This window comes from Uloborus diversus, chromosome 3 (assembly GCF_026930045.1).
Source record: "Uloborus diversus isolate 005 chromosome 3, Udiv.v.3.1, whole genome shotgun sequence".
Taxonomy (NCBI): Eukaryota; Metazoa; Arthropoda; class Arachnida; order Araneae; family Uloboridae; genus Uloborus; species Uloborus diversus.
Genome location: NC_072733.1, coordinates 205,766,764 through 205,794,159, shown reverse-complemented (window position 1 = coordinate 205,794,159; position 27,396 = coordinate 205,766,764). Strand labels below are relative to the sequence as shown.

At 32.6% G+C, this 27,396-nt stretch overlaps 1 protein-coding gene across 1 annotated transcript in view; it reads left to right on the top strand.

The window, feature by feature from the left end:
- Window positions 1-3,328: 3,328 nt before the first annotated feature.
- Window positions 3,329-27,396, top strand: part of LOC129218616 (nuclear pore complex protein Nup98-Nup96-like) — a 59,902-nt gene continuing 35,834 nt past the window's right edge. Inside the window, exons 1-4 of the mRNA XM_054852935.1 lie at window positions 3,329-3,394; window positions 17,684-17,744; window positions 24,746-24,946; window positions 27,151-27,327. Coding sequence (XP_054708910.1) covers window positions 17,699-17,744; window positions 24,746-24,946; window positions 27,151-27,327 — 424 coding nt within the window. The 5' untranslated portion in view covers window positions 3,329-3,394; window positions 17,684-17,698. The remainder of the gene's footprint in view (window positions 3,395-17,683; window positions 17,745-24,745; window positions 24,947-27,150; window positions 27,328-27,396) is intronic.

Below are 27,396 nucleotides of genomic sequence, written 5' to 3'. Positions count from 1 at the left end.
TATTTTTGTTTCTGTTTATTTTATTTCATGGTCTTCCATTCTGCTTTTTCTTTCTTGCGGTTCACGGTTACTGACAATTTCTTTTCTTTTTGTTTAAGTTTCGGCTTAATATTTGTCCAATTGAATTCTTTCTTTCTGGGTTTCGTACCTAAGTGAAAGCTCTTGGTCTTTGCTTGCATTCCTATTGGTTCCTGATCGGTTTATAACTTTGTCATTGGTGTTTGGCTAACCCGCTATTTTTATCTTTTAAGCTGCATGCTTATCTGCTCTTGGCTTTTGTCGGATGTCTTTTCATCCATAAGCTCATTACTTTTTGCATTGAAAAGGGCGTTCCCTGTAACTCCGAAACACGTGTCTGCTGTTTTTGGCAAATTTTTGCTTTTTTAACGTTTTTCTTACTTTACTACTGGTTTGTCCGGGAAATTCCCGGATTTTTATCATTTCTCTTCATTGTGTATATGATGTAAAGAACATTTGGTTGTACTTAGAAGGGTGATAAAAAATCCTTATTTTCCCCTAAATAACAATGAAAAATCCGTCGTAATCATCTACTGGAGTTTTTAGTCATCTAATGTAAAGGCACTAATACCATGCTGCCAGTAACAGACTTGCTCAATTTTCTGAGCATTTTTAATGTATTTAGACTTTTAAAACTATTTTTCTCTCACGCAACTACATCTAATCTAACGTTTGGCTGCTTTTGGATTCTTTGAATTAGTTAATTATATTTTTATTTGCTTAATTTAGCAAAAAGGTACGATCCCCAGTAACAGACACCGATAAATCTGATGGTATCCAGTAATAGACAGGATGATGAAAGGATGAGTAATGGTCAAAATTCCCTTTTTCTCTTCAAAATGTGCGAAAGTTCTTTGTTTTTAGAACTAAAGCCTTATTAAATTTAAATGAACATGGGACACCAGCAGACCTTGTGATGTCTGTTCATAATCTTCCACCAATGCCTTGTAAATACCAACTGGCTTATAAAATTCACTCCGATAACATAAGATGGTTGCACCGTATTCATGGGCTACAGCAACATCAATTTTACCCGCCTAAAATTCGCATTACTAAAATCAAAACTTACGACTGTGTCACTTAACCCTTGTCTGTTAATGGTTCCGTTACCCTTCTGGATTTTTTCCCAGTAAATGTTGGCAGATATGAACATTTAAAGCAATTAAGAGCCAGTTTTTATAAGAGTGAGGCAGGTTAGATACATGTCATTTTTGATTTCGCTAAAAATTTTACACTGGTTTCTTCGAATGATTTTGAAAGATATATATTTTTTCTTTTCTTCCAAAAAAAATTTTTTGTAACCCACAAATTCCGAAAATTGGTAAAAACTTATTTTTTTCTCATCGACATTTTTTAATATTCAACTATCTCTGCGTATTGAGCATCAGCAAAAGTAATCTTTGTGATTACAATATAATATTTAGTGCCTCAAATGAAATATATCGTAAATTTTATGGCTGACCATCAGCGGACCCTGGAAGGGGTGGCTAAACTGTGCCGAAGAAAGTGAAAATGTGTCATAATTGCGGCCTCCTGGTTCCATGCACTTCACGCAGGTTCAACCATAGTTTTTTGAGCAATTTGTGTAGTGATATGTATAAATTATTAAATTGGCTTATTAAATGCATGATTAATGTATACTGCTGCGAAAAAAAAAGTTTTTGATTAAAATATGATAAGTGTACTTTTTAATGTCTTGTATCTCAGTGCACTGAGGGTCAGTATTGAACTTACTGCCTGCATTTCAAACTAGAATATGTATTTTCCTATAATTGCATTTTTAAAACTTTAATTTCCGCAGGCGGTCCCCGAACCTTTCTTTTTCGTAACATCACCAGAGGCCATCTAAAACTGCGTCCTTAAGACTAAAATTTCAACATTTTTTTTTCAACAACCGCCCTATCAGATGGTGAAAATTTTAAAAGTGCACCCTCTATAAAACTTTTGTGATTGAACCACTGGTGCAAATATTTCCTTTAAGCACATACAAATAGAAAAATGAACAAACTTTTTAAACTAATTATTTAAGAATTGTACTTTTAGAATTTGTAATGAATACATTTTTTTCATAAGAGGCATAGTAGATACGTTGTAAAACTCAATATTTATGGTTATTTTTTAATGAGTAATTTCATATAACTCCCCCACCCCAGTGGCGCCGACTCCATGGGGCCTGAGGGGGCCCGAGCCCCCTCAAAAATATTTTACATAAAATAAAAATATTTTAAAATATTATATTGGTTGACATCAGTTAATCGCTTCAAGTACATGCGATTATCATCGACCAGTAGCTCCTACCCCGACTTCTCACTTGCGCTTGTCCAAATTGTTTCACTTGAATTCGACTGCCAACAGCGATTGCAAATCTCGTCGATTGCGATTGTCTTTTTTGCGATTGTGTAGTGTTTCACTTGAATCCGGCCCTTAATGAGACAGTTTCTGCGTGGGAACATTGCATTTTCTATTGAGTTCATCGATTATAATAGATTTCAAGCAAGCTCTTTTTTTTTTTTTTTTTTCTAATTGGGAGTAATCTTGTAATTGCTTTCAAGTACTAATCCTACTTTTAAATGATGCTATTTTATCCCTATGTATTTCATTTTTTAAACTATGCAGTGATATATTTTTTAATGTAGGGATAATGTTGCGGCCTGTAAGAAATGCTTCTGATCCCCTTGGGGGTCCCTAGAGTCACTATTACGTTTTCATATAGGGACTCTAGGGGGTCCCCCAGCAGCACATCAATTTTGGCCAATGTTAGCTGGACATTGGCCGATTCTGGCATTCATCGGCTTATGTTGGTCATTTTATGCCGATTTTGGCCAATGCTGCGCAATATAGCAGGCCGACGCTATTGAATTAGAGAGACTTAGAGTCCCTAGTAGGGACTCTAGAGAGACTTAATAAGTCTCCTTTTTAAAAGATATTTTGCATTTTAACATAAACGTAGAAGCTAACATACACAAATGAATGCATTTAAATCACATTGTATCAATGATAAAGAAATGTAATAATGCTTCTGCCAACATTGGCCGTTCCCGGCCAAAGTAGCACGGTATTGGCAACTTGCTATTTTGCAGAAGTAGTGATACTTTAAAAATCCATTTCCTGGAAGGACAGTTTAAATTTAAATGATATACAGAAGTGATCAAAGACATTTTACAATATTTTAATCGCTTATAATCATTAACAAAGAAACATATGAAATTACGCTTTCACCGGCATTGGCCGATCTATGTCGACCTTCAACGGCCGATCCTGGCCATTATCGGTGAGGGCTATAGAATCTGGCAACTATCTTTATTGTTTTGTTTGTTTTGTTTCTTGTGGCGTCCACATGCCCGAGAGAAGAAAGTGAACAATGACAGTGAAGAAGGTAAGTAAAGTTAAATTTAACATCCAAGGGCTTGATCAAAATATTTTGACAAAATTTTTGCGTGGTGATTTTTTTTTTTAATATTTGCCGTAGAATTAATTTTGAGAGAAGCTCCATATTTTGAGAAATTCTATTGATTTTGTGAAATGCAGTGGCACAGCCAGAAAATTTTTCTGGGAGGGGTTTTCAAAATGGAAAATTGTTGCTTTCTTTCCCATTCACTTATAATGGGTAATTATTCAATATCAAAGAGTTTCTATCGATTAGTAATTATTCATTCAAAGAACTTACTCAAAAACAATTAATAATTCTTATCGATATCACTATGAAACGAAGAAAGTGGTAAAAAGCACAGAATATTTATCATTAGTTTCACTTTAATCTTATATTCATTTTTTGTGTTTTTTCCCCCAGATCATTTAAAACTGTCTTTATGAATGTCAAATGCTAGGTAATAAAGGTTTTGATCTTTTAATGAGAATTGGTAAAGAGCCTCAGAAAATCTGGTGCAGTAAGCTCTCTCTGTAGGCTTCCTCTCTCTAGATTTCCCTAAAAAGGATTTGTGCAGTGATGGAAGTGCTGAGGGACCATTATACCCTGTAGAGCTTTGACACCATTTTAGATATCTTATACCAGTGGGGACGTCGGATGATTATTATGAAATATAACTCTTATATTTAAGAATTGAAAAGTAATTAATCTGTCAGCTTCCCGATCATTAAAAGCAGTAAGATATTTTGTTGAACCTATTCCGCTTGGAAAAGCTCAAATACTCTGCTTTTTTCCCTTGATTTTAACGAAGGAAATGAGTGTGCTTGTGTTCTGGGGGGGGGGGGGGTAACCCTAAAACTCCTCCGTACGCTGCATACTTATGTTGTCCTTTTACATTTTTTAGTGCGTAAATAAGCATTAAATTTTTTTAAAAAATGTCAAACATAACTTTACAAAAAGGAAGCTTCAAAGAAACTTGGGGATCCCAAAACTGCTGGACAGACTTTTAGTAAGAAAGACAATCCAAACATGTGTGTTTGAATTTATAGCAATTAATAAACGAATGTGTTATATATTTCTTTTATTATTAAATGTTCAATGCTGTAGATTGTGTTATATGTCTTATTACTTAGAATACTTTGGCAGTTACTGACCAGGTGTTTTTGATTATCCTCTAATACTTAGGGTTGTCCTATTTTGTTCACCCCAGGAAAAACCGTCCCAGACAAAAAGTCATTTTGTCCACTTCATCGGTAAACTGAAAGTTTTCAGTTAAAAATTTGAAGTTTGAAAATAATAAATAATTATATTGATTTTTTTTCCTATTCAATAATATTTTAATATAAAAAATAGCATAGGGTCTGTCGGGGCAATTTAGGTATAAAAATGACCTGCTTTAAACTTTTCAGTCTCCTATAATAAATTTATACATATACATATTTTTTTTTTCTTTTTCTTGTTTCAGAATAGCATTATGACTTTCCAGAATAGCTTTCTACAAACTACATATTAATAGACCCATTTGCATATAAATGACAAACATAAGGTTCACTATACCCAAATTACCCTATGGATGGGAGAATTTGGGTATAGTAATGGTTAAAGAGCAAAGCATGGTTTCAATAACAATCTAACTCAATGTTTTCAAACTTAGGTTGAAAGTAGTTACAACATAAATAATGGGAAAGTATGAAAACTAATTTTTTTAAGTAATAAGATGGATTTTAGATAACCAAGTCAGACAACTTATTATGTTAAATATTTCAATTCAGTGCCAAATTAAAGTAAACATATGTAATGTCTACATACCTGAACTTGAAAAACATAGAGTCACAAGTTAATTAATAGCACTATTTGGAAGTAGTTCGTTTGTACTATTGCATTGACATCTCTGAAAAGTTGAATTTATTTTTTATCAATTTCAAAAAGAGTGTTGGCAGCATTTTTTCAGCATATATTAATAGGTAAGAATGATGTTTATAACTGAATTTTTGTAAATGTATGAAATGAATAGTTTTCATGTTGTTTAATAAAATATAACTTACACCCAAATTCCCCCGACTACCCAAAATTACCCCAACAGACCCTACATAAATATGTATACAAACAATTGATTGTAAAATATTTAAAAAGTGAAAATAAAAAAAAGTAAGATCAGTTGAGGTTAATGTAAGTGTGTTAACAAATCAAATGACTGTTAAAATAAATTATAATGCATGTGATAGCATTTATAAAACAAGCACATCAGCTGTAAATTTTAAGATGTTTATCTGTGATATAGAAGTTTATTGCCCATAATAAGTGCATTTATAAAATTAAAAAGTAGAAATAAAAAGTTTTTAAAGGTTGGAGTTTCAAAACATTAAAAATCATATTTAAAAAAAAGAAACTACTTGATATTAATAAAAGAAATGTTGGCATGAAGTGAAATCTGTTCTTGCAATACAAATACAATTGTGATGATCAGCAATAGGCTCTGACTAGGCTTTTCCTATTCAGTTTATTAGTCCCCAATGAAGATTAATGGTCCTTTTAAAGCTGTCTACCCTCTTGCCTATTATAGCCTCTTCCAGTACACTGTTCTGAGTACCCACAACCCTACTAAAGTAGTAATTTTTCTTAATTTGTATGACATTATCATATCCATAAAATATGCTAATACATAAATATTTTACATAATACATAAATATTTTACTAATGGGGTAACATCAATAAAAACTTGAAAAATAGAACAGTTATCAGGGGTCTGTCCAGGATTTTTCACAGGGTCCGTTTTTTGTGAAAAATCAAATAATTTTGTGAAAATAGAATTAATTTTGTGAAAAATCAAAAAATTTCGCAAAAAAAAAAAGTTTTTTTGTTAAAACGAAATTTTAGAATTTAGAAATGGCACAAACTGCATCAATTAAACTTAAAGTTGAGTGTTTTCCTCTTCTATGACAAAAAAATCATTCTGGATTTTTTTTCTGATATTTGGCGGCGGGGGGGGGGGGTGCATCGCTCTTTCAAGTATCAATATTTATCTACCATTCTGCATTATGTTAAAATTTTATACTAGATATATTTCTGTACAATATTTAAAATAATTGTAACAAAAATATAAATAAATAAAACAAAATTCAGAATAGGGTTCAGCATTCAACTTTTTGACCCAAGACACTCTTAAAAAGCACAGAATTTCGTTTAAAACTTATAAATTCCGTGATTTTAACAAAAATAAAAAGATATTTCAATTGTTTACCTCTTAACAAAGCGTAATAATCATCAAAAATTCGAAAAATCGGATTCCCATAGCGGATGCAAAGAGATCGCAATTCTCAAAGTGAAGGCATCAAAAGTATAAAACGGCTTGTAAAAGAAATATTTTTGATAAAATTATTTTTAAATTGTATTTTAGAGTCCTATGATAACATATCATTAATATCTGTGGACACAGTTGACCCAAAAAAATAATAATAAAATAAACCATCTATTCAGCATTTTAATTTTTGACTCATAACAGAAAATGGAATTTTGCTTTAAAAACATGAAATGAGAGTTCTAACAGAAATAAAGAGACTTTTCATTTATTTGAATCCTAATAAAGCGAAGTTAGCTGGAAAAATGAACAAAATATGATTCTCATATCGGATGTTAAAAGATTGCATTTTTCAAAATGTAGACATCTAAAGAAAAAAAAAACGGTAATTAAAAGTTTATTTAAAGTTAATCATCCTTGTTAGCATCGAAAAATCAAAACCCATATAATTTTCTCCTAAAATAACAATTAAACATCGCACCGTACTGTACCGTAAAAACGCAAATATTGACCAGCCAAACGCAAATATTGACCAGCCGACAAAATGATGAGAATATTTTCCAATCAAGTCATTATAAAGGTTCAACGCCAGACGCTAAGTGGTGATAGTTTTCAAGTTGGTAACCCTATCTGAAGCGATCATATTTTTTCCTCACCCTTACTATCCCTTTGCCGTTCTAAGTTCATTTCGCAGATATATATTATTATTGTTTATTAAATCATGAGCGGAGAAAAGAAGTGCTTACCAATGCCTTTTCAGAAAAGTTTACAACAACACCGCTGCTAATTAGCTGTGATAAAACAAACAACCATTACATTTATTTGGCAGTAGCAATTATTTATCCCTTGCAGGAGCATCGCAAGAGTGCCGATTTTTTCTTTTTTTTTTCAAAATTAGCCGATTTTGTATAAGCTGATCCCTCTAATTTGACTTTAAAAAAGGTTCCAAAAATTATCGGTTTATACACAGAAATATGCGTTATTTTGCTTTCAAATTTGCTCTTTCAATAAACAATTTGTGACAGATCCGATCTTGTTATCAGAATTTTGTGAAGGGTCCGTTTTGTTTGATCGGGATTTTGTGAAAGGTCCGTTTTGTTTGATCGGGATTTTGTGAAAGGTCCGTTTTGTTTGATCGGGATTTTGTGAAAGGTCCGTTTTGGTTGATCGGATTTTTGTGAAGGGTCCGTTAACGGACCCAAATATCCTCTGGCCAGACCCCTGGTTATAGAAATATTTTTAGTCTAAAAATCTTTTTTTTTTTTGTATGTATGACTCCAAGCATTTCATTTGACTTTCCAATTGAGTTTATTTTCTACTATTGTATATAACAGTCTAATCATGTCCAATAGCTTCTTCACACTGTTAAATTTTATTATATACTTTTAAGTAAATTATGATCTAAAATTAGCTGCATGAATGTGTAATTTTTTTTTTTAAATTTATGAAATTCTAAAGCTAATGATTCTATTTCAATTAAATGATTAATTCATAATAGAAAATGTATTAGAATAAAGAGCTAATATTATTGCACCATAAGAATAAACTTATGTATGTATAATCGGTTATTTTTTTATTTTGTCCAGTTTCTTCCGACGTCCCGGACTTTTTACAAAAAAGTGGACAAAATAGCAACCCTGATAATATTACTATGTATCTTCTATAATATAGTTTTTTTAATATTGATTATGAGCATTACTATAATTTTTGAATACTGCCATGCATTGTGTTGCTTAAAACTTTCAAGTTTTTCAATACGTAAATGTCCTAGTGCATTTAGTATTAGTATTCTCTCTGTTTATAATAAATGCTTTTTAAGTAAGAAAGCTTCCAAAATATAGAAAGTAATAAGGAGGAGGGCAGCTTCTTCAAAATGCATTTTTAAAACAATTTAAACACTCAGTTGACAAATAATTACTTTGTTGGTACGTTAGAGCTAGGCAATGTCTGAATTATCGTGAAACTTTGTAGCTGTACATCCAAAACCTGACTGACAAGAAGCCATGTAAGCCTACATGGTAACTTAAGCCGGGGCTTAGAATCGGATTAGTGTAATTTTATAAGTTGGGGTAGGGGGGGGGGGTCAATGCCTGTACTGACGAGAGGTATCCGTTATCTCTTAGCAGCCCTGGCAAAATTTTATTAGACTGTTAGAAGGCTTATGGTGGATAACACCACAGCCTAGTTAACGTAGAATTTTTAAAAAAATCTAAACCGCCCTGAGCCAACAACCTAAACTATTATTTAGCAGATCAAGTTACTGCCCCAAAGTCAAAGCTATGGCAGAACTACATGTAATGCACCAGACAACATTGTTATCACCTCCAGAGGCTGCAGTTTTATTCTTATTAGAACTCATCAGTCTGGGTTAGTGAATAAATGATCTGGAGGCAGATATCATTAAAATTCTTCTCTAAATCAATCAATCGCTGCAGCTTGACCACATCTAAACAGCAGTAGCGTAAGTATGGAGTCTAGTGCCTCTGGTGAACGAAAGAAATTGTGCCCCCCCCCCCCCCGGTCGCTCACATGGGAAATCACCAAAAATCATTGTGACCTCCAAAAAAAAATTTTTTTGGGGAGGGGGGGACATTTTGATTAATTGATTCAACAAATAGGAGGCAGCATTGTAATTTTTTTTTTTTGGAATTTTCTTTCTTAGAATTATTTTCAATGATGCCCAATGTTCCTTCTCAGTAGATGTTATGTGTGTATATATATATATATATAATAATAATAATAATAAAAGTGAAAAATATTGAAAAGACCACACCAAGAGCCCATAGATGCACAACGCAGCAAAACTAAAAAGTCAAGTAAATATAAATTAAGCAATCAGAATTTCAAATATTAAACAAATTATAAATAATAAATGATGATAAAAAGGAAAAATGCAAACAGCTATTAAGTAGGAATAGATAAAGTATGAATCCAGAGCTCATCAGCCGTGGAGGATTCATTAATTATGGTCAAAAGACCAAAATTTTAACTATGAACTAGAAGAGAATGTTTAAGCTCCAGTACATGCAATATAGAGTAACAATGGGCAAACGCACCACTTGTTAAGCTAAAAACAATAAACTCGAGCTCAAACCTAAAACTAAAAGCAGGGGGTTTTGCCTCAACTAATTAGGAAAACAAGTTCCGATAATTAGCCTTCCACGGGACAGTACCTGCCTATAACAAAATTGTCTTACCTTGAAATCCACGTAAACACAGCCCAAAGGTTGAACAACGGATTGGGATTTCAACAAGAACTTCAGATTTGACAGCTACCTGCATGAGTTATTTAAAACAACTTAAATGTATGCTGGCAAATACAGGAAGTATTGACAAAGATGTTTTAGAAAGGCTAAGAGTTGAAAGTGAAAAAAATAATGAATTCTAAAACAAGAAAATAAAAAATAGTAGAAAAAGAAAGTTTCTATTCAGAGGAAGTATCTGGAATAGAAACTGCTAAAAATATGCTTATGAAGCAAAGTTTAACCACAGGTGCCTGAGTATAAATATTATACTTAGAGGAAACAAGCAAGAAAGAATTTGTTGGCAAATATATGGCTGTTGAGGGAAATATTATGAGATGAAATATGTTTAAAAAATCTAAGATGGGGGATTTTTTTTATTTTTCCTGATATAGACGACATGGATTTCATGAAAAACATCAAATAATAAATAAAAAAAAATAATGAGCCACAATTTAACAATAGAGGCCATTACTTTTTTTAAAGAATGACAAGTATGCATATCATACATTGAAAGAAACCTTATTAATATTTTGACAAATTTACTGTTTGCACTTTTTTTTAAAAATTAAATAGTTAAATTTTGTTAACTGACTCTTAAGTCTATATAATCACACTGCATTGAACAAATAGTATGCTTTTTTATCACTTCTTAGATTTCAATACCCATTTTACCCCACAGGCTACCCATTTTCATCTGGGTGGGGAAAAATGGATATAGAAAACATATAGTCATAAACACTCCTCTCAAAAATAAATATGTATCAAATTATGTGTGAAAATCATTTAATTCTACTCTCAACATATGTAATGTATACATTAAAAAAACAAATATATATATATATAGAAAAACAAAATGTTTGAGTCAAAATCCAAAAGTAGGCTATTTTGTACCCATTTTACCCGACCTGACCCTACATAAGTTAATGTCATGGCAGAGTCATTCTAACAATAAAGGTTCATTTAAAAAATGAAAAAATAATTTTTCAAAATGAATAAAAAATATGCACACTTTTTTAAACATTATCTTGGAACTTAAAAATGTAGATGCTTAAACTGAAAATTTATCCATTGTTATTTACCATAGCTTAAATTATCTTCCAATCCTTTCTTATAAAATTAAAGAACTATCTCTATGTTGCTAAGATTTTAACATAAATGCTCACACACAATGCCTTATATTTTTTCTTAATGAGTTTTTTTGTTCTTTGAATAATGGAGGGGGGGGGGGACATTATGTCCCGGGGAGTGTTACCTTTATTGTATTCGGAGCTATCATTTTTCATGTTTATATTTAATTTGGAATAAAATGTGGGTTAGTATTATGACTTAAACTCTCCAACATCAAATGTTGCATTAATTTTAGAATGAGCCGGCAGTAACTCTTTTTATTTTTTATACCAGGTATGAAAAGGTAAACCCACTTTAACACAAAGGCATGATTCAGATCACATTTGACGTTTAAGACATCATGAATAACGGTGCACTTTTTAATGCAGATAAACTGAGTAATTTTAATCAGAATTCTCCCTAAATTTTATAAGATGAAATGTGGTGTCGTGTTACATGAACACTTTTTTACACTGAGTACATTTTCCTATTTTAATACCTTATAATATTTTTAACTTATACATTTTATAAAATCAAAAATAGACTCTATTATTAAAGCTGAAACCTATTATTTTTATCAAGTTAAAATTGAAAATTTCAAAAATGTAAATATCTTACAAAAAGAAAACTCTTAAAGTATTATGAAATAGGAATAAAATATTTCTAATCAGGATATGTATTCTAAATTTTTTGTGTGATATTCTTTTAAACATTAACTTTGTGGATTGCAAGGCTGTACTGACTGTATCATTGAAATTCAGGGGGTTATTTTCGGAGGCCTTAGTCTTTTGAAGGAGAGCAATCTCATTTTTGGAATATGAGACACGTACTATAGTATCGCACAAGTGTCAAATTATGAGAGAAAGAAAAATTTATTGGTTGTGCTGAGGTTGTAGTGCTTTGTTTGTTCTTAGCCATACTATTAAGAGATTCAGACTTTTTTTCATACTTAAAACTTTTGTAAAAAAGAAAAAAAATAAGTCAAATAAAACAATACGTTCTTGTTTTCTTAAAATTTGAGAAAAAAAGGAACAAAATAAACCCATGCAATTCCAGAGAATGGTAACTTAACTACTTCCGTTAATTCCTCCTGTAAAAGCGCCACTGGTGAATAATCCTGTGAAATGTACGACAGATTTTCTGTGCAGATGTGTTGGGATATCTCGTCCATTAAATATGTAATTCTGGGTCTGTCCAACCGCAAGGGGGTTAAATTTTGATGTTGTGGAGCAATTCTGTAAAATACATTTTCAATAAGAAAACAAACAAGTTTTAAGAAATGTAATATTTAATGTGCATTAATAAGTTTTGAGCAATGAGAATTAGGATACGGAAATTTCAAAAAATTACATTTATAACATTAAAAAAATTTAAAATTATTGGTACCCTGTTTATTGATGAAAATAGTCATCTAAAACCATTAAAAAATGCAGTTATTTTTTTATCACTAAATTTTCGATGCTATTTATGATATTATTTTGTGTTTCATACGTTTGAATCTCAAACTGTGATGCAGTAGGTACCGCTTATTTCCTACGCTGTGCGACAAAAAAAAAAAAAAAAAAATTGTTAAGCAAACTTAAAGTATCAATAAACTACTGTATTCCATAGGACCGGGGAAGAAATAAAACAAAGAATCTGTAAAATCAAAATCATCACACATGGGGTTGAAAACAGTTTAAAATGTTAGATAGTCTGGATACATCTTATAGTAGAACCTGTTCTCAGCAAAAGTAATTTCAATAGCAAAAATATTCTATCGATTAATCAGCAAAAATTCAGTAAGCATAGTTACATTCTCTAACCAATCACACTTTTAATACAAAAATGTTTCTACTTATTAATCAGCTAACATCGGTGGGTAGGTTAATCAGCAAAGTGATGGATTACCAATAACTGCTGTTTAATCAGTGCATCACTAATTTTCCCTTTTGAAGTTAAGATTAAGAACCGGGAAAAATAAAGGCCACTTTTCCCCTAGAGACAAACTGAAAAACTGAAGCCATAAAGTTGATTTTTTACGAAAATCAGAACAAAAAAATTTAAAAATTAGGACGAAATATTTTTATGGGGGGAAAATCAGGACAACGACAAAGTCTGCTGTGAGCAATTCAAACAGACAAATGTTGAACCTCATTTTAGTGTTATTCTTACACTAATTACCACTAGACCAGTCAAACTAGTCAAATATTGATTAACATCTCTGCAAAACAATTGATACATTTATCTTACTTTTTTTCTACAAATTTCAAATACACCTAGAATGACCAACAACAGTCAAAATGATCGTGGGTTATTTTAGTTGATACTTTTATTTGATTATATTTTTATTCCATACCAGGGTTTAAGCTGCGTTCAAAAGTTCTTTAGCAGAAAAGCTAAAATTGAGGGGAAAATGTTAGCAAAATGCTAAAATGTTACACATTCTCATATACAGTAAAACCTGTAAAGTTGACCACCTTTGTAAGTTGACCACCTGTCTATGTTGACCGCTTTTGTCAGGAACATAATTAGTCCTATCTTGTATAATGAAGGAAAACCTCTGTAACTTGACCACCTTTCTATCTTGAACACCTGTCTATCTTGACCACTAATGTACCCCAAATTTGGTTTGGAGTATTGTAAAAAACCCTTTGTAAGTTGACCACTTGGTTTATTTTTTTAAACTTAATTTAGCAAATTATTTTATTTTATTATTATTATTATTTTTATAGCTTTCCAAGAATATTTTTGATGCCAGACCAGCATTTTACCAACTAAATAAAACAGCAGCATAAATAAACCTCCTTGTAAGTTTAACCACATCGGAAAATTACTAAGAACCAGATTCTCCAAACTTGTTTTTCTTTTCTTGTTCTATTTGAGTTTGCCTTTTGTACTCTCTGTTCAATGAAAACATGTGTCAGTAGAAAAGTACAAAGTATTTTTTTCAGTTGCAATATTTTTTGGCAACACTGGAATTGTGTTAGAGTAAAAGTTACTTGCATTGCAGTATTTCTGGTACAAGGAATAAAGAAAGAGGACATTTTCATTTTCAACTGCCTTTTAGAGATGAGGGTCCAGCTTGTTGCTCTTTGTGTTATAGTTTTACATAAAATGGCTTCAAAAAGAAAATTAGTTGAACTTGAGATTGATAAAAAGTATGAAATATTAAGATTAATTGAAAAGGGAGAAATCCAGAGAAAATTCGCTAACATATTTCCAAAACTAGTGTCTAATAAGAGCGCCAAACTTCAATAAGGAGTTATTTTGTTGAAAAGGAGATCATCATGGTTATAAATGTATTAAATGTATATGAGAAAAAAAAATTATCGAAAAATTTGTTATTTTTGATTAGCTATGAATTTTTAGGAACTATTAATATCAAATAACATTTTATAAAAAATGATTTTTTTTTTGATCAATTTACTGAAATTTTAAATTTACATGACACATTATACCTTATTCTGAGAAAATAACCTCTAAAAATATTTGAATAACATTTTAAATTATTGTTTCAAAGTAATGTTAAACAATGAAAGTGAGTTGAACGGAAAGAGTAAGTCAATTAGTCAAAACATGAATACATGGTGCAAGACATAACAAAAAAAAAAAAAAAAAAATTACCCCCTTTATAAGTTGACCACCTGTCTAAGTTGACCACCAAAGTACTGCACCGCAAGTGGTCAACTTACACAGGTTTCACTGTATTTATATATGCCTCAGTGTGTTTCATCTCCAGTTGAAAATAAAATTCATATTTCATCTGTGACATCTTTGAAGAAATAAGTACAACAGCTATTTTTTTAAAACATAAAATAAAAAAAGAAAACACGATTGATGTTTAGAACGTTGCAGTCTCTTCCTCCTCCTAATAAAGCAGTTTTTGGGGGGACATAATGCTAGATAAGACTAATAGTTATTGAACTTAATTGTAGTTTAAACATCTTAACTAAGATTTAAAAAAGATTAAGTTGATTACCGCCATACATGCTTCCTTTCTAGGATCAGAGATTTCTTCTTTTTCTTTTAATTAATTTATTTTTTATTTGAGCAAAAAAGCAAAAATGCATTGCTTTATTTTCGCAATTCAGATAGTGTTTTCGCATTATACGCAAAATGCGACCGTCGCGGAAACCCTGTTCCATACAAAGAACTGAAATGATTTTAAGTGACCATGACTTGATAATTTTAATGTGTGACTCCCAGCCACACCTTTTTTAGAGAAATATTTGGTTGCACCGAGTTTTAGAATTTTTCTTCTTTTTTCCTCATGGCGTTTATCACATTTCTTCTGAATCGCATTTGAACTGAGTGCATTTGAAAGATGAATACATATTCTTTATTCCCAGGTGGGAAAATCAACACAATGAGTAGGTAAAATACTTAGTGAGAATGCCATTTGCTTTCAACCCTGTATGCATAAAAACAAAACTTTTTAAATTTATCTACCTTTTCATTGTTTAACACTGATATCAATTCACAATTATCAGGGGAAGCACATATCTGCAGCAAACATACCAGCACAGTAACAAATGTATTTGCGCAAGCTATATTATCTAGCAATGTATATAGCAAGTTATAATTCTAATGAGAACATACATAAAACGCTGTAGTCGGTTACACACATTTTTATAACAATATGTAGCTTGTTGCAATACAGCAGACAGCCTGGTTATCACTGTGATAACCGGGCAGCAGGTTCTTAGAGTCGATTATGAAAGAATGTAATAGATTACGATTACAAGCTTGACAAATAGGAGATTACGATTATAATCCTATGCCAAAAGGTAATTAGGATTACAGTAATGATTAGATTATTTAAAAAATGTAATTGGTTACAATTATGATGTGCCGATTAAGATTTTGATTAGGATTACAGACTCATGGGAAAAAAATACATGCATATTAATTCTCATTATACACGCATTATTCTCATTGCTCATTTGCAGTAACTACATCATAGTTGAAAAAATTATGGTTTTTGATTGTGCATTTAAATGCTACATAAATATTTTGACAATGTATCCTACAAAGGTAATTAGATATCCTATATCTAAATGGCTTTCCCAATACATATTGTACATGATTTAAATATTCATTGTTATTTTGCATACAACCAAAATTTTAGAGGTTACGGTTTCTAAAATTTACATTCTGTATTTCTATATTCTCTATAACTTAATATAATACTATTTAATTCAGCCCAATTGTTGAGAAAAAAAACTTTTTTTAATACAGAATTTGTAAAACATGCATGGTACAGTAACCCCCCCCCCCTGGCAGGGTCCCCCTCAAAAGCGGACATCCCTCTTATGTGTAAAATTTTTAATTCCCAGTTCCAATGCAAATAACATTATTAAACCCCTGTCCTGCGAACACCTCTCTATTGCGGACAAAAAAAATATCCTGTTAGTGTCCGCATTAGAGGGATTTTACTGTATTAAAATAAATTCAGACAGTATAAGCAAATGATGTGAAAGCAAATGTTCAAAAATATACTGCATTTAAAATAATCTTTTATTGCATTTCATTGTCAACAATGCTTTAAAACTGTTAAGTTTCATTCTCTGAAAAGGCTAAAATTTTCCAGCAATGCAGAACAAACGCTCAACCAGAGCAGAGGGTGCGCAAAGGTGCAATTTTACTAAGCAATGGGTACACATGAATGCTTGATCCCCAGTATTTTAGCGGATCAATATCCGCTGGTTTCGTAAGCTTGTAAGCTTTTAGTTCGCTTTCAATTTTCTCTTTTATGAAAGAATTATTACTTTTGGAAGTGTGGGCAGGATTTTCCAAAAATACGAACAGTTTTTTTTTTTTTTTATTGATGGCAGTTTTGGGGACACGTTTTCTGTGAATGAAAGTTAAAAAAAAAACACCAAAAGGCATTTAACTGTTTTTCAAAACTTTCTCGAACCGAAAACATATGCTAGTACTGTTCCTATTGTTCTCTTTCCAAGGCGGTAGCTTTGCTTGTTTGCCTGTCATTGAGTGATGAGAAGGAAAATTGATGACCAATCCTTAAAAGCCCAGGAGACGGAGACGTTCCTCCCTGCGTTCCTGTAGGGTCCCCATCAATGGCACCTACAGGGTACAAAAGACTCATCATACAGCTCGTTTATGATCCTCATTTGACAATCAACAGCAGCACCTAAAGGCCATCCTTACGTACAATATAAACATACCTTTTACGTTTCTAATGAAGTCTTCTCCTCTGTGTGGATCCCATCTCCTTTATACCATTGTAAAATCTCAGCTAACAAGTTTTCACTTGCAGAAAGTCAGGATTGCACAATTACAAGGCTAAATTACAATTTTTGAAATTTAGATTACAGTTACGATTATACATGAAACAGTTGAATAAGATTACGATTACAAGTGTCTCATTGCCAGATTATGATTACACAAAAATGTAATTGATTACGCAGTTTACAATTACGTATTACTCCAAGCCTGCTGGGCAACAAGTTTATTGCAACACGTTCTGACTTAGTTCTGGCTAAGGGCGGTAACTTACTGCTATAAATATTTTGTTTCTTGTAAAGAATAAAGATTTTGTACGTTTCTGGCTGTTCTAGGATCTCAAAAGTTTTTTATTGTTAAACAGAATGTTTAAATCATCAACTTGAGATTATTATTAATATTGATACTTTCATTTCTGTTTAGATATAGCCACGCATAATGTTTGAAAATAATCCTTTTGGAACAGTATCTGCTTTTGCAGGAAGTAAGTTATTTTGATTCTTTTGTAAGCCAATAATGAGAAATTTGAAATTTAGTGCTATGAAATTAAATACACTGCTCGACATTGAAAATGCAACACCAAGAAGGATTGGTCACAAAGTGATAAAATTTGGAAAAAAAAGACAGAGATAACAAGAAATAATAAATGATCTTAATTTCAAAATGGTAGGCAGAATACAAAGCGAGAATGGCGTGGGCTCAGTAGGATGTAGGACCACCCCGGACAGCGATACACGAAGAAACACGTCTAGACATAGATTCAATAAGAGTGCAGATGGTGTCCTGAGGGATGGCTCTCCATTCCCTTTCAACCATTTGCCACTGTTCGTCTTCTGAACAAGGCAGGGACAGAGTCTGTAAACGGCGTCCAATCACATCCCACACATGTTCCATTGGTGACAGGTCATGAGAGTATGATGGCCGGGGAAGCATCTGTGAGCCTTGGATAGCATCTTGGCAGATGCAAGCACTGTGTGCTCGGGCGTTATCCTGCTGAAAAATTGCATTAGGTAGCCCTTGAAAGCAAGGGATTGCCACTGGCCACAGCACATTATCCAAGTATCATTGGGCCGTCATAGTGCCTTGAATACGAACTAGAGGTGATATGGAATTGTACGCAATTGCTCCCCAAACCATTAAGCCACATTGTCGTGCGATGGGACGTTCCACAGTTACTGCCGGATTAGATCTGTCTCCACTTCGACGCGCCACACGTATGCGGCGACTATCACTGGATAAACAGAAGCGAGATTCATCTGAGAACAGGACATTTCGCCATTCTGTCATCCACGTTGCTCTAGTCCGGCACCATATTAAACATTGCTGTCTATGTTGTGGGGTCAATGGCAGTCTTCTTAGCGGACACCCTGAGTGCAGACCACATGTGACCAACCGACGGGAAATGGTTCTGGTTGACACGGGAAAATTAAGGGTATCTTGCACCTGCTGCAGAATCGAGGAACAAGTGACTTGTGTGTCTGCTACAGCTTGTCGGTGGATGCATCGATCCACGCAATCTGACGTCACTCTGGCTGCCCCTGCACCCCTCAATCTTGCCACATTTCCTTGTTCCAACCGTTTTCGGCACAGCCGATGGACCGTACTCTCATCCATGTGGGTATCGGCTGCAATTTGATGTACGGACCATCCTCCCCTTCTCAGTCCGATCACCATACCCCTCGTAAAATCGTCTATCTGCTGCAAGCGCCTTCGTTGACGGTGGCCTGGCATTCTCTTGTGTTACAGGTATCCTCCAAGGCGAAAACAAAATTTCTTCGATAATTCTCCAGTCAGAAATAACGACACTAATATTGCCCATTCTGCAAGTTCCTTCCCTTATATCTTACTTCACATGCGTTGGAGAGTTGCACATTTCGCATCATTTACATAGCTCAGTGATGTACGTCTACTCTAAAATTTGCATAAATTTCTGAACACTCCTTCTTGGTGTTGCATTTTCAATGTTGAGCAGTGTAATAGATTATGTATTTCTCAAATAATGTCTAATATATTTCCAATTAAGTACTTACTGGCAATAAAACTAATTTGGTCATTCCCTGAACATTTAGTTAATTAAAATTAATACATGAACAGTGTTCAACTGGTTTTTTGTTCAAAAATAAAAATGATTGTACATGGTCTGATCCAAAAGTAATGAGCCTTCATTTAAAAAGACAGATTTATTGAGCTGATAAGTACAACTGCCTAATATTGTCTTAAAAATAGGTACCTTCTGCAACAAAGTACTGCTGTAGGAAACTTTTCCATGACTCAAAGGCATCCCAGAAATCCTGTTTTGAGATATCTGCAAGGGCTACCTTGACCTGAGCTTGGATGTCCTTGATGGAGTCGAAACGTTCCCTTTTCAGCGGGTGGTTCTTAATAGTGGAAACAAGAAGTCAGGAGGTAACAAGCCCGGACTGTAGGAGGGATAGTGCATCACAGGAGTGTTCACTCGGACCTTTTTCAGTCAGAACTGTCGGCACAAATTTCATGCTGACTTTCCACATGTGCAACTTCTCCGTAATAATTCATTGCACCGTTGTCTCCGATAAGTCCAGGGCTTTTGCTACTTGGTAGAGACTCGGACAATAGCCCATGTTCAAAAATTCACACACTTGTTGTAAATTCACATCAGTACAGGTCAAAGATTGGCCTTCAGACTGCGGTTTGTCAGTCACCACTTCCCGGCCTTACGAAAGGCCTCGTTCCACTTTTCTACTTGCAAATGTGACATACACTTAAACTTCTGTTGAAGCAATGTGAGCATTTAGGAAGGAAACCGGACGCAAAATTTGATCTCTTTGCATTGCTCTGACGAACTTTCCAAATCGCCGTGTCATGCACCACTGTATAGGGGTTACTGTTAAAGCTGATGGCACTGCTATGAAAGCTTGGAGGCAACTGACCTGCGTTGCACTGTAAAGTTAACAACCACCATTACTGTCAAGCGGAGTGAGCTGCAGGGTGTGAATGCATCAGTATAACGTGAGGCTCATTACTTTGCATCAGGCCATGTAGTTGTTCAGGAAAGTTCAATATTATCGAAGTGCAAAATTGTTTTGAAATATCGCCTGCAACTTTGGTGATGGTTGAGTGACAGAAATTGAAAGCTTTTTCAATAATGAAAAAGAGATCCCCTTTATAGCCTCAAAACCCTTGCACATAATATTTTTGTGCTTTAACAGCTTGGATTTTATTTTATTTTTTGTTTTATTTTTATTTATTTATTTTTAATAAATTTACTCATCTTTGCAATCATGAGAAAAGTTCACTATTAGAGATTCCATGTTAAACTAAAAAAAACCTATGAGCTCAAGTGTTTATATAAACTTTTTGAAATTGCTCTTTGATGTCTTAAATATATACAGTCAATCTCGTTAACGCGAATTGCTCAACGTGAAATATCGCCTTACAAGAAATATTAGTTTGATCCTGCAAGTCAACAATCACTTAAATAATTTATCAGATAAGATGAACTCAAGTTAACGCAAAATAATTATCATAGCCCTGTGAATTTTGCGATATACAGGTTCGACTATGGTGGAAAATGTTAGCAGTGAGCTTAAGGGACTGAAATAGTTTTTCATGTTAAAAGATCTGTATTAAATTGCACAGTATTCTGTCCGGATCACTATATAACTTCACATTAACCAATTTTATGTTTAGAGTTTTTGTGTTAAACGTGTTTCACTGTATGTAACTTTTAAAAATCGAACTTTGTTTGGTTGATGATTTATTAATTATTTCAAATGTGTCAGGTCATAAAACTGGTCAGTAAAATTCAGCATTTAAAAAATTTGTCAGTATTTTCAGAATTTAGTCAGTAAAGTCGTTTTTTTTCTTGCAAATTTACTAAAAAGTTAATTTTAAGAAAAAAATTCACTATCAATTTTTTTTTTCTTTTAATGGAAAAAAAGCAATAAATTGCCAGTATGACAACCCAATTTCTCCAACCTGGTAGTCTGTTTTACTTGATAAAAATAGTGTGCTATTCTTTTATTGGATTGAGATGATCTAGTTTTATGGTACAACACCTAGCCTTTTTTTCCCCCTTTGAAATTGGTTATATTCTTTGAAATATTTTCCTATTTTTGCCCAAAGTTTTAGGTCAGATGAAGATAATATAGAGCAATAAGGTATGCATTGCAGCTACATTTGTGTATAATTTCGAGATGAATAAAAATTTGTTGCTTTTAACTTTCATCACAAGTTCTTGCAGTATAAGTGAACTTACTTCCTGTGCCTGAAATATAGACAAGCATAAAATACACAATTCACAGTAAAAATATGAATGGGAGGATTTTTATTTCATATGCAATTATTAATTAACAGTAGCACGTGAACACAAGTTAATTTATTGCGAAAACCCAGGGTTGGGTTTTGGACTGTCCAAAACTGGTTTAGGACAGGACAGGTGGTTTTTACCATCCGACACTGTCCAAAAGTGTCAGATAGTGTCTTAAACTGTCCAAAAGTATGCTAAAGCTCAAGGGGTGTAATCAGTGTAATTTAATCAATTCGTATTTACAGCAATATTTGTAAAGCATAAATATATATGTTAATAAGGTTTGATTAATAAGTACTTGATAATATTTTTCTCAAATGTTCATTTAAAAATATTTTACTTAAAAAAATTGCCAATAACTCTATTACATAAAAACTTTCTTACGAAACAGTTGGTAGAGTTATGAAAGGAAATTCACAACACTATCAAGATAACTAATTTCAGTTCCATTTATAACTCAAAGGAATGTTGTTATATGTGCAATACTTAGGTGCAAAATGGGGCCCATGCGTGAACAAAAGATATTAGCTGATCAAAACCAAATTTAAACACAATGTTTTGAAGCTCTGTTTAAAGACATTACAAACTATTACATTAGGAAAACATCTAATTAAGAAATTTTTAAAAATCTCAAAAATGTTTTTTTTTTTCATATTTTGTCGATATTTAGGCCGCATGTGGGAACGGAAGATGTCAATCGATTTCCATAATTCTTTTTTTCTTTTGTAATTCTCAACTTTTCCGCGCTATTACAACTTCCAAATTAAAAAAATGAGTTTTTTCGGCCCACCCTAATACCCAAGGCAGTGAGGAACAAAATTATGTTGGTGCCAAATTAAAAATTTTGAGATAACTAGTACAAATGATGGGAGAATATCTCCTCTGTGTTCGTGCAAGCAATAGCACTAGAAGCCCTGGTAGTTTCTGCAATGCAGCATGGATTTAGAAAAACAATCATGCTTAGATCTGAACTTCAAATGCGTTTTTCACGAAATTTAAAGAAGTCCACTTACATTCTTTTGCTTCTCACTGCCACACATGATCTTTGAATTATTGTGTCCTACTTTTAAACTTTGGGGAATTTCATTGACAAACCCGAAATTCGGGCTTTTACAGTATTCCTGGCTTCTATTTTATATACTATCTGTTAAAACAACTGAAAATGTATCTTTACTTTTAAAAGAAATGTAAATACAGTAAACTCTAATTATCCAAACTCCTACCCCAGTAGCAGAAACTGCAAGATGCGAGACGTGCGTCGCAGATTTTTCAGCGACCTGCAGACAATTTTATAAAAGAACAAAAAGAAAGAAAAATAAATAAATAAAAGACAAAAAAAAAAAATAAACACAACTTGCCAAAGATCGTTTAAAGATCGTTTTTTGGCCGGAAAGGCAATGGATGCTTTCAGCATTTCAGCTAGGAACATAGTCGCCATATTTTGTCATTCACAAAATCGAAGAACAAAAGATGCTTAAGTGCCTAAGTTTTCAAAAACAAAGCAGAATTGGATGTTTTATTTAATTGCAAACTGATGAAAATAACTTACAATGTGCAGCAAATTGTTTTCTTATATTTTTAATTTTTAAAGTAATTTTCTTGAGGAATGAAAAGTTTTAAATTTAAAATTTCATCTTATCTTGATCGCTGTGGACGCAAAAGTGCTAAAAGCTTTTCAACTAAAATGTAACCTCATGAGGATTTTTATTTTTAAATTATTTTTTCGCAAAAAATTCAAAAATTTATATCTTAATTTTCGGCGTTGTCACCATGTTTGGTCATTCCCAAGATGTTGGTACGCAAGACACTTTAAGTGCCTACGTTTTCATAAACGGAATTGGATGTTTATTGCAATGCAAACTGTTGAAAATTATGCAAAATGTGCCATTTTTTCAGATAATTCTTAATTATTGTCTTATAAAGTGTAAAATTTTATCTTAGAATAATATCTTACCTTCATTGCTTTAGAGACTAAAGTGCTAAAAACTGACTATTTCATCTAAATCGTAGTTTTTTAAGGATTTTGAATTTATTTCTACTTTTATGTAACAAATTCAAAAATATATTTAGAATCATGAATTTTTCATGTAGAGGCCATGTTCTGTCATTTGCAAGATTGAAATAGACGAGACTATTACTTTCCTAAGTTTCCAAAAACAGAATTTGACATTTACCTCAATTCAAACTATTGAAGATTACATAAAATGTACAATAAATCATGTTTCTTTTTAAATGATTTTCATAAAAAATGTAAATTATTACCTGCACAATTGCATTTACTTTGGAAGCTTTGCTACAAACTGAAACATTCATCTAAAATGCAGTTTACTGCAACTTCTCATTTATTAACTTATTTATTCATCAAAATATTTTAACTTAAATTTTCCACACTTAAATATGTATGTATTGAATAATTGCTTTTCATAGTGCGCAGAGTTCTATTTATTTTTATGAAAGTAGTGAAAAAACTGCCCCCCCCCCCCCCACCCTCTTTTTTTATACTTTAAAACTTGGCGACAATATTGGCCACTAGGTTTTTCAGGTCTAACGACCACTGGCCAGTTGGAAAATTTCTGAGTCTTGACCTTTACTTGTGTATTTTACAAAAACTCAAAATAAAACTGATAATAATGCTGCAGATTATTTTCAACTGCCCAAAATAGTGTCGCAGACAGGATAGAAAGTTTCTGCTACTGGGACTTCTACTATCTGAGAGAATTTTTTGGGGAAAGGGGGAAGGAGGAAATGAGGACAGAAACATACTGCAATTTTGAAAATGATGATTCTGTCAATGTGCTATTCCTACCAGGAAATTTGTCGAACAGTGTACTTAGACAAGGATATTCAATGACTTTCGTGTAAGGTACGGACCTTTTCATTTAATTAATTACGAGCTCTTTTTCTTTCAAAATAGTTTATTTCTCTATTTTAAACATACAGGAATTATTTAATCAAAATGGAAACTTTTTTCATGAGGAAGTCAAATTATCCAAATATGATCCAGTCCAAATTGATTTGCATAATTGGAGTTCTACTGCACTTTGAAATGCAATCTTAGTTTTTACCTGTAAGTTATGATGCTTCCAAACAAAGTATGCTAAAACTTGTAAGTAGAGCACAAGTAACCCTTATCTGCATACAAAAATTGTTATTATTAATTCATTTCTTTAAATTCTTTTATCAACTTATATTTGTAGACACAACTGATTTTGGTGCTGAACCTGCAACTAATAATGTTTTTGGAGCATCTACATTAGCTGTTTCTACTCCAAACACAGAAGGACTGTTTGAAACATCCACACCTCTCTTTTTGAAACATCCTACCTCTGGCACTGGTTTGTTTGGCCAACCGTCTACAGGTTTTGGAGCTCCTGCATCTATAAGCACTAACACTTTAGGTAATTTTTGAAATTGTTTAGAAAGTATACATAGGTTTTAGAAATGTAGTCAAGCCTTTTAAATCATATGGGTTGATGTTTTTTCCAATGATTTTTATACGTTTTTGCAAATCAAATCCTAACTCCCACCATTTTCCCCAATATAAATTTGTTTTTTGTTTTTCATGAATTACTTTAAGCAAATAAAAAGAAAGCAAATGTGAAGAATAGAAACCAAATGTGAGCAACAACAGTCATGCTTGCTTCAAATCTTTGAACTTGATCAGAGGTCTTCAACCTGGATTCCATAGAACCCTGAAGTTCCCTGGAACTTTGACAAGGGTTCTGCAAGCTATTTAATTAATTGAAGCGTCAGTTTTTTTTTTTGAGAAATCACAATTGCTTATTGTTCTCACTTGACCGTTTTTGAGGTCCGTGCTTTTTTCAGCTTGAACCAGGGACACCAGCACCACCACCCACCGGCCTCCTGCAGACGCTGCTCCGAGCACTGCCTCCTGGAATCTCTTTGTCCTGGTCGATGGATTTTTTTTTTATAGAATCTGAATTTTATGAAAGAATGAATTATTAAAAGGGGTTTTAGTGCAAAAATATAAGTAGATAAATATGTATAAAATAGTCGTAAAACATTTCTTTTTGTTAATCGGCATACCCGGTGGAACTGAAAAAATGTTTAATAAATTTAACCAAAATCAACAGGCAAACTAAGGATGTGTTTGTAGTTTTTTTTTTTTTACTTAATTGCAGCAATTTTTCTTAGTGGTCAAAAAACCAACATCTCCAGGTTTAAACTACTTTGAATGGCTCCCTTCAGAAAGACTATGTTTCATAAGAAAAAAATGGGCCATTTGGATAGCGTCCTCAAAAGGTCTGCTGCATAATGTATTATGGATGTTCGATAAGCCAGTTTGTATATAGAAGCTGTGGATTCTAAACGAACTAAAAGATGAAAACAATATTGAGAGGTGTCATCTTCGCATTTGCTGGTGACTCTTACCAAACTATTCTTGTGGTTCCCTTGATAAACGCGTGCAGATGTACTTTAAACCTGTTTAACGTTGTCTCCTTTTAGGGACTCTAAATGATCTTAGTATCTTAAGAATACTTTTAAGAGTCCATATTCATTCTATTAAAATTAAAGGCGGTATTCCAATAGTTTTGTTGCTAAACTTTAATTTGTCTTATGTATGCAATGGAACTGGACCCCAAGTAAAATCAATATGGACTAATATGATTTACCATATTATTCTTACTGGATAAACAGCAGATCAGTCGGTAATATTTCTGCAAATCCCATGATCCTTGCACATTTCCATTTCTAATATAAGTAATTGCAATTTCCAATAAAAATTTCATATGCCATCACCATCATCAAAACAACGTACAAAGTTAAATATGGGAAGATTATATTGTTCACAGAGAAGTAAAGGTTGGTCTCTCTTGATTAGGAAATGACGTTAATCAATTTCTTTCAAAACCTCATAAAAACAAAACAAAAAGTGTATGTAGGAGTATACCATGATAACATGTATACCATGATATTTTAAAACAAAAAAATCGGCTGAATGTGTATTTAAGACGCATAATTTTTTCAACCCGAGCAAGTTCAGGACAGGCCTCTAGTTCGTTATAATTTAAAATATTGATTTTATTTATTGTTCATAGAATATAGTTCAGAAAACCAATAAAGCTCTATTAGTTACATTACCTTATTTAAGACATGAATTGGTACAAAATAAAGATGTAATAATGTTGTAGTAAATTTGAGTAGGGGGGGAGGGAATAAAAGTTTTATTATCTTATCCTTTTTTTTTTTCGGCTCTTTGATCAATAGATCCCTTCAAGAAAATGGTAAGCTCAAAGGACTTCCTAAACTGTGAAAGGTTGGTTGTTTCTGACATAGATGTATAATTCTTATGTTTGGAAGTTTTTATGTAATTGAGTTACTGGCATTTAAAAATAAATTAATAAATTATGTAAACTTTTTTTAATTAAATTTTTAGAGAAAATATTGGTTACAAGTAATTTATATTTACACTCTGCTAATATTGCAGTAAATAAAAATTGATTAGATTAAACCCCTTTTAACAGCTTAATACAAAGTATGCTAAAACTTGTAAGTAGAGCACAAGTTACCTTTATCTGCATACAAAAATTGCTATTATTAATCTGTTTCTTTAAATTCTTTTATCAACTTATATTTGTAGACACAACTGCTTTTGGTGTCAAACCTGCAACTAGTTATGTTTTTGGAGCATCTACATTTGGTGTTTCTACTCCAAACACAGGAGGACAGTTTAGAACATCCACACCTACCTCTGGCACTGGTTTGTTTGGCCAACCAGATTTTGGAGCTCTTGCATCTATAAGCACTAACACTTTTGGTAATTTTTGAAATTGTTTAGAAAATCTACATAGGTTTTAGAAATATAGTCAAACCTTTTAAATTTACA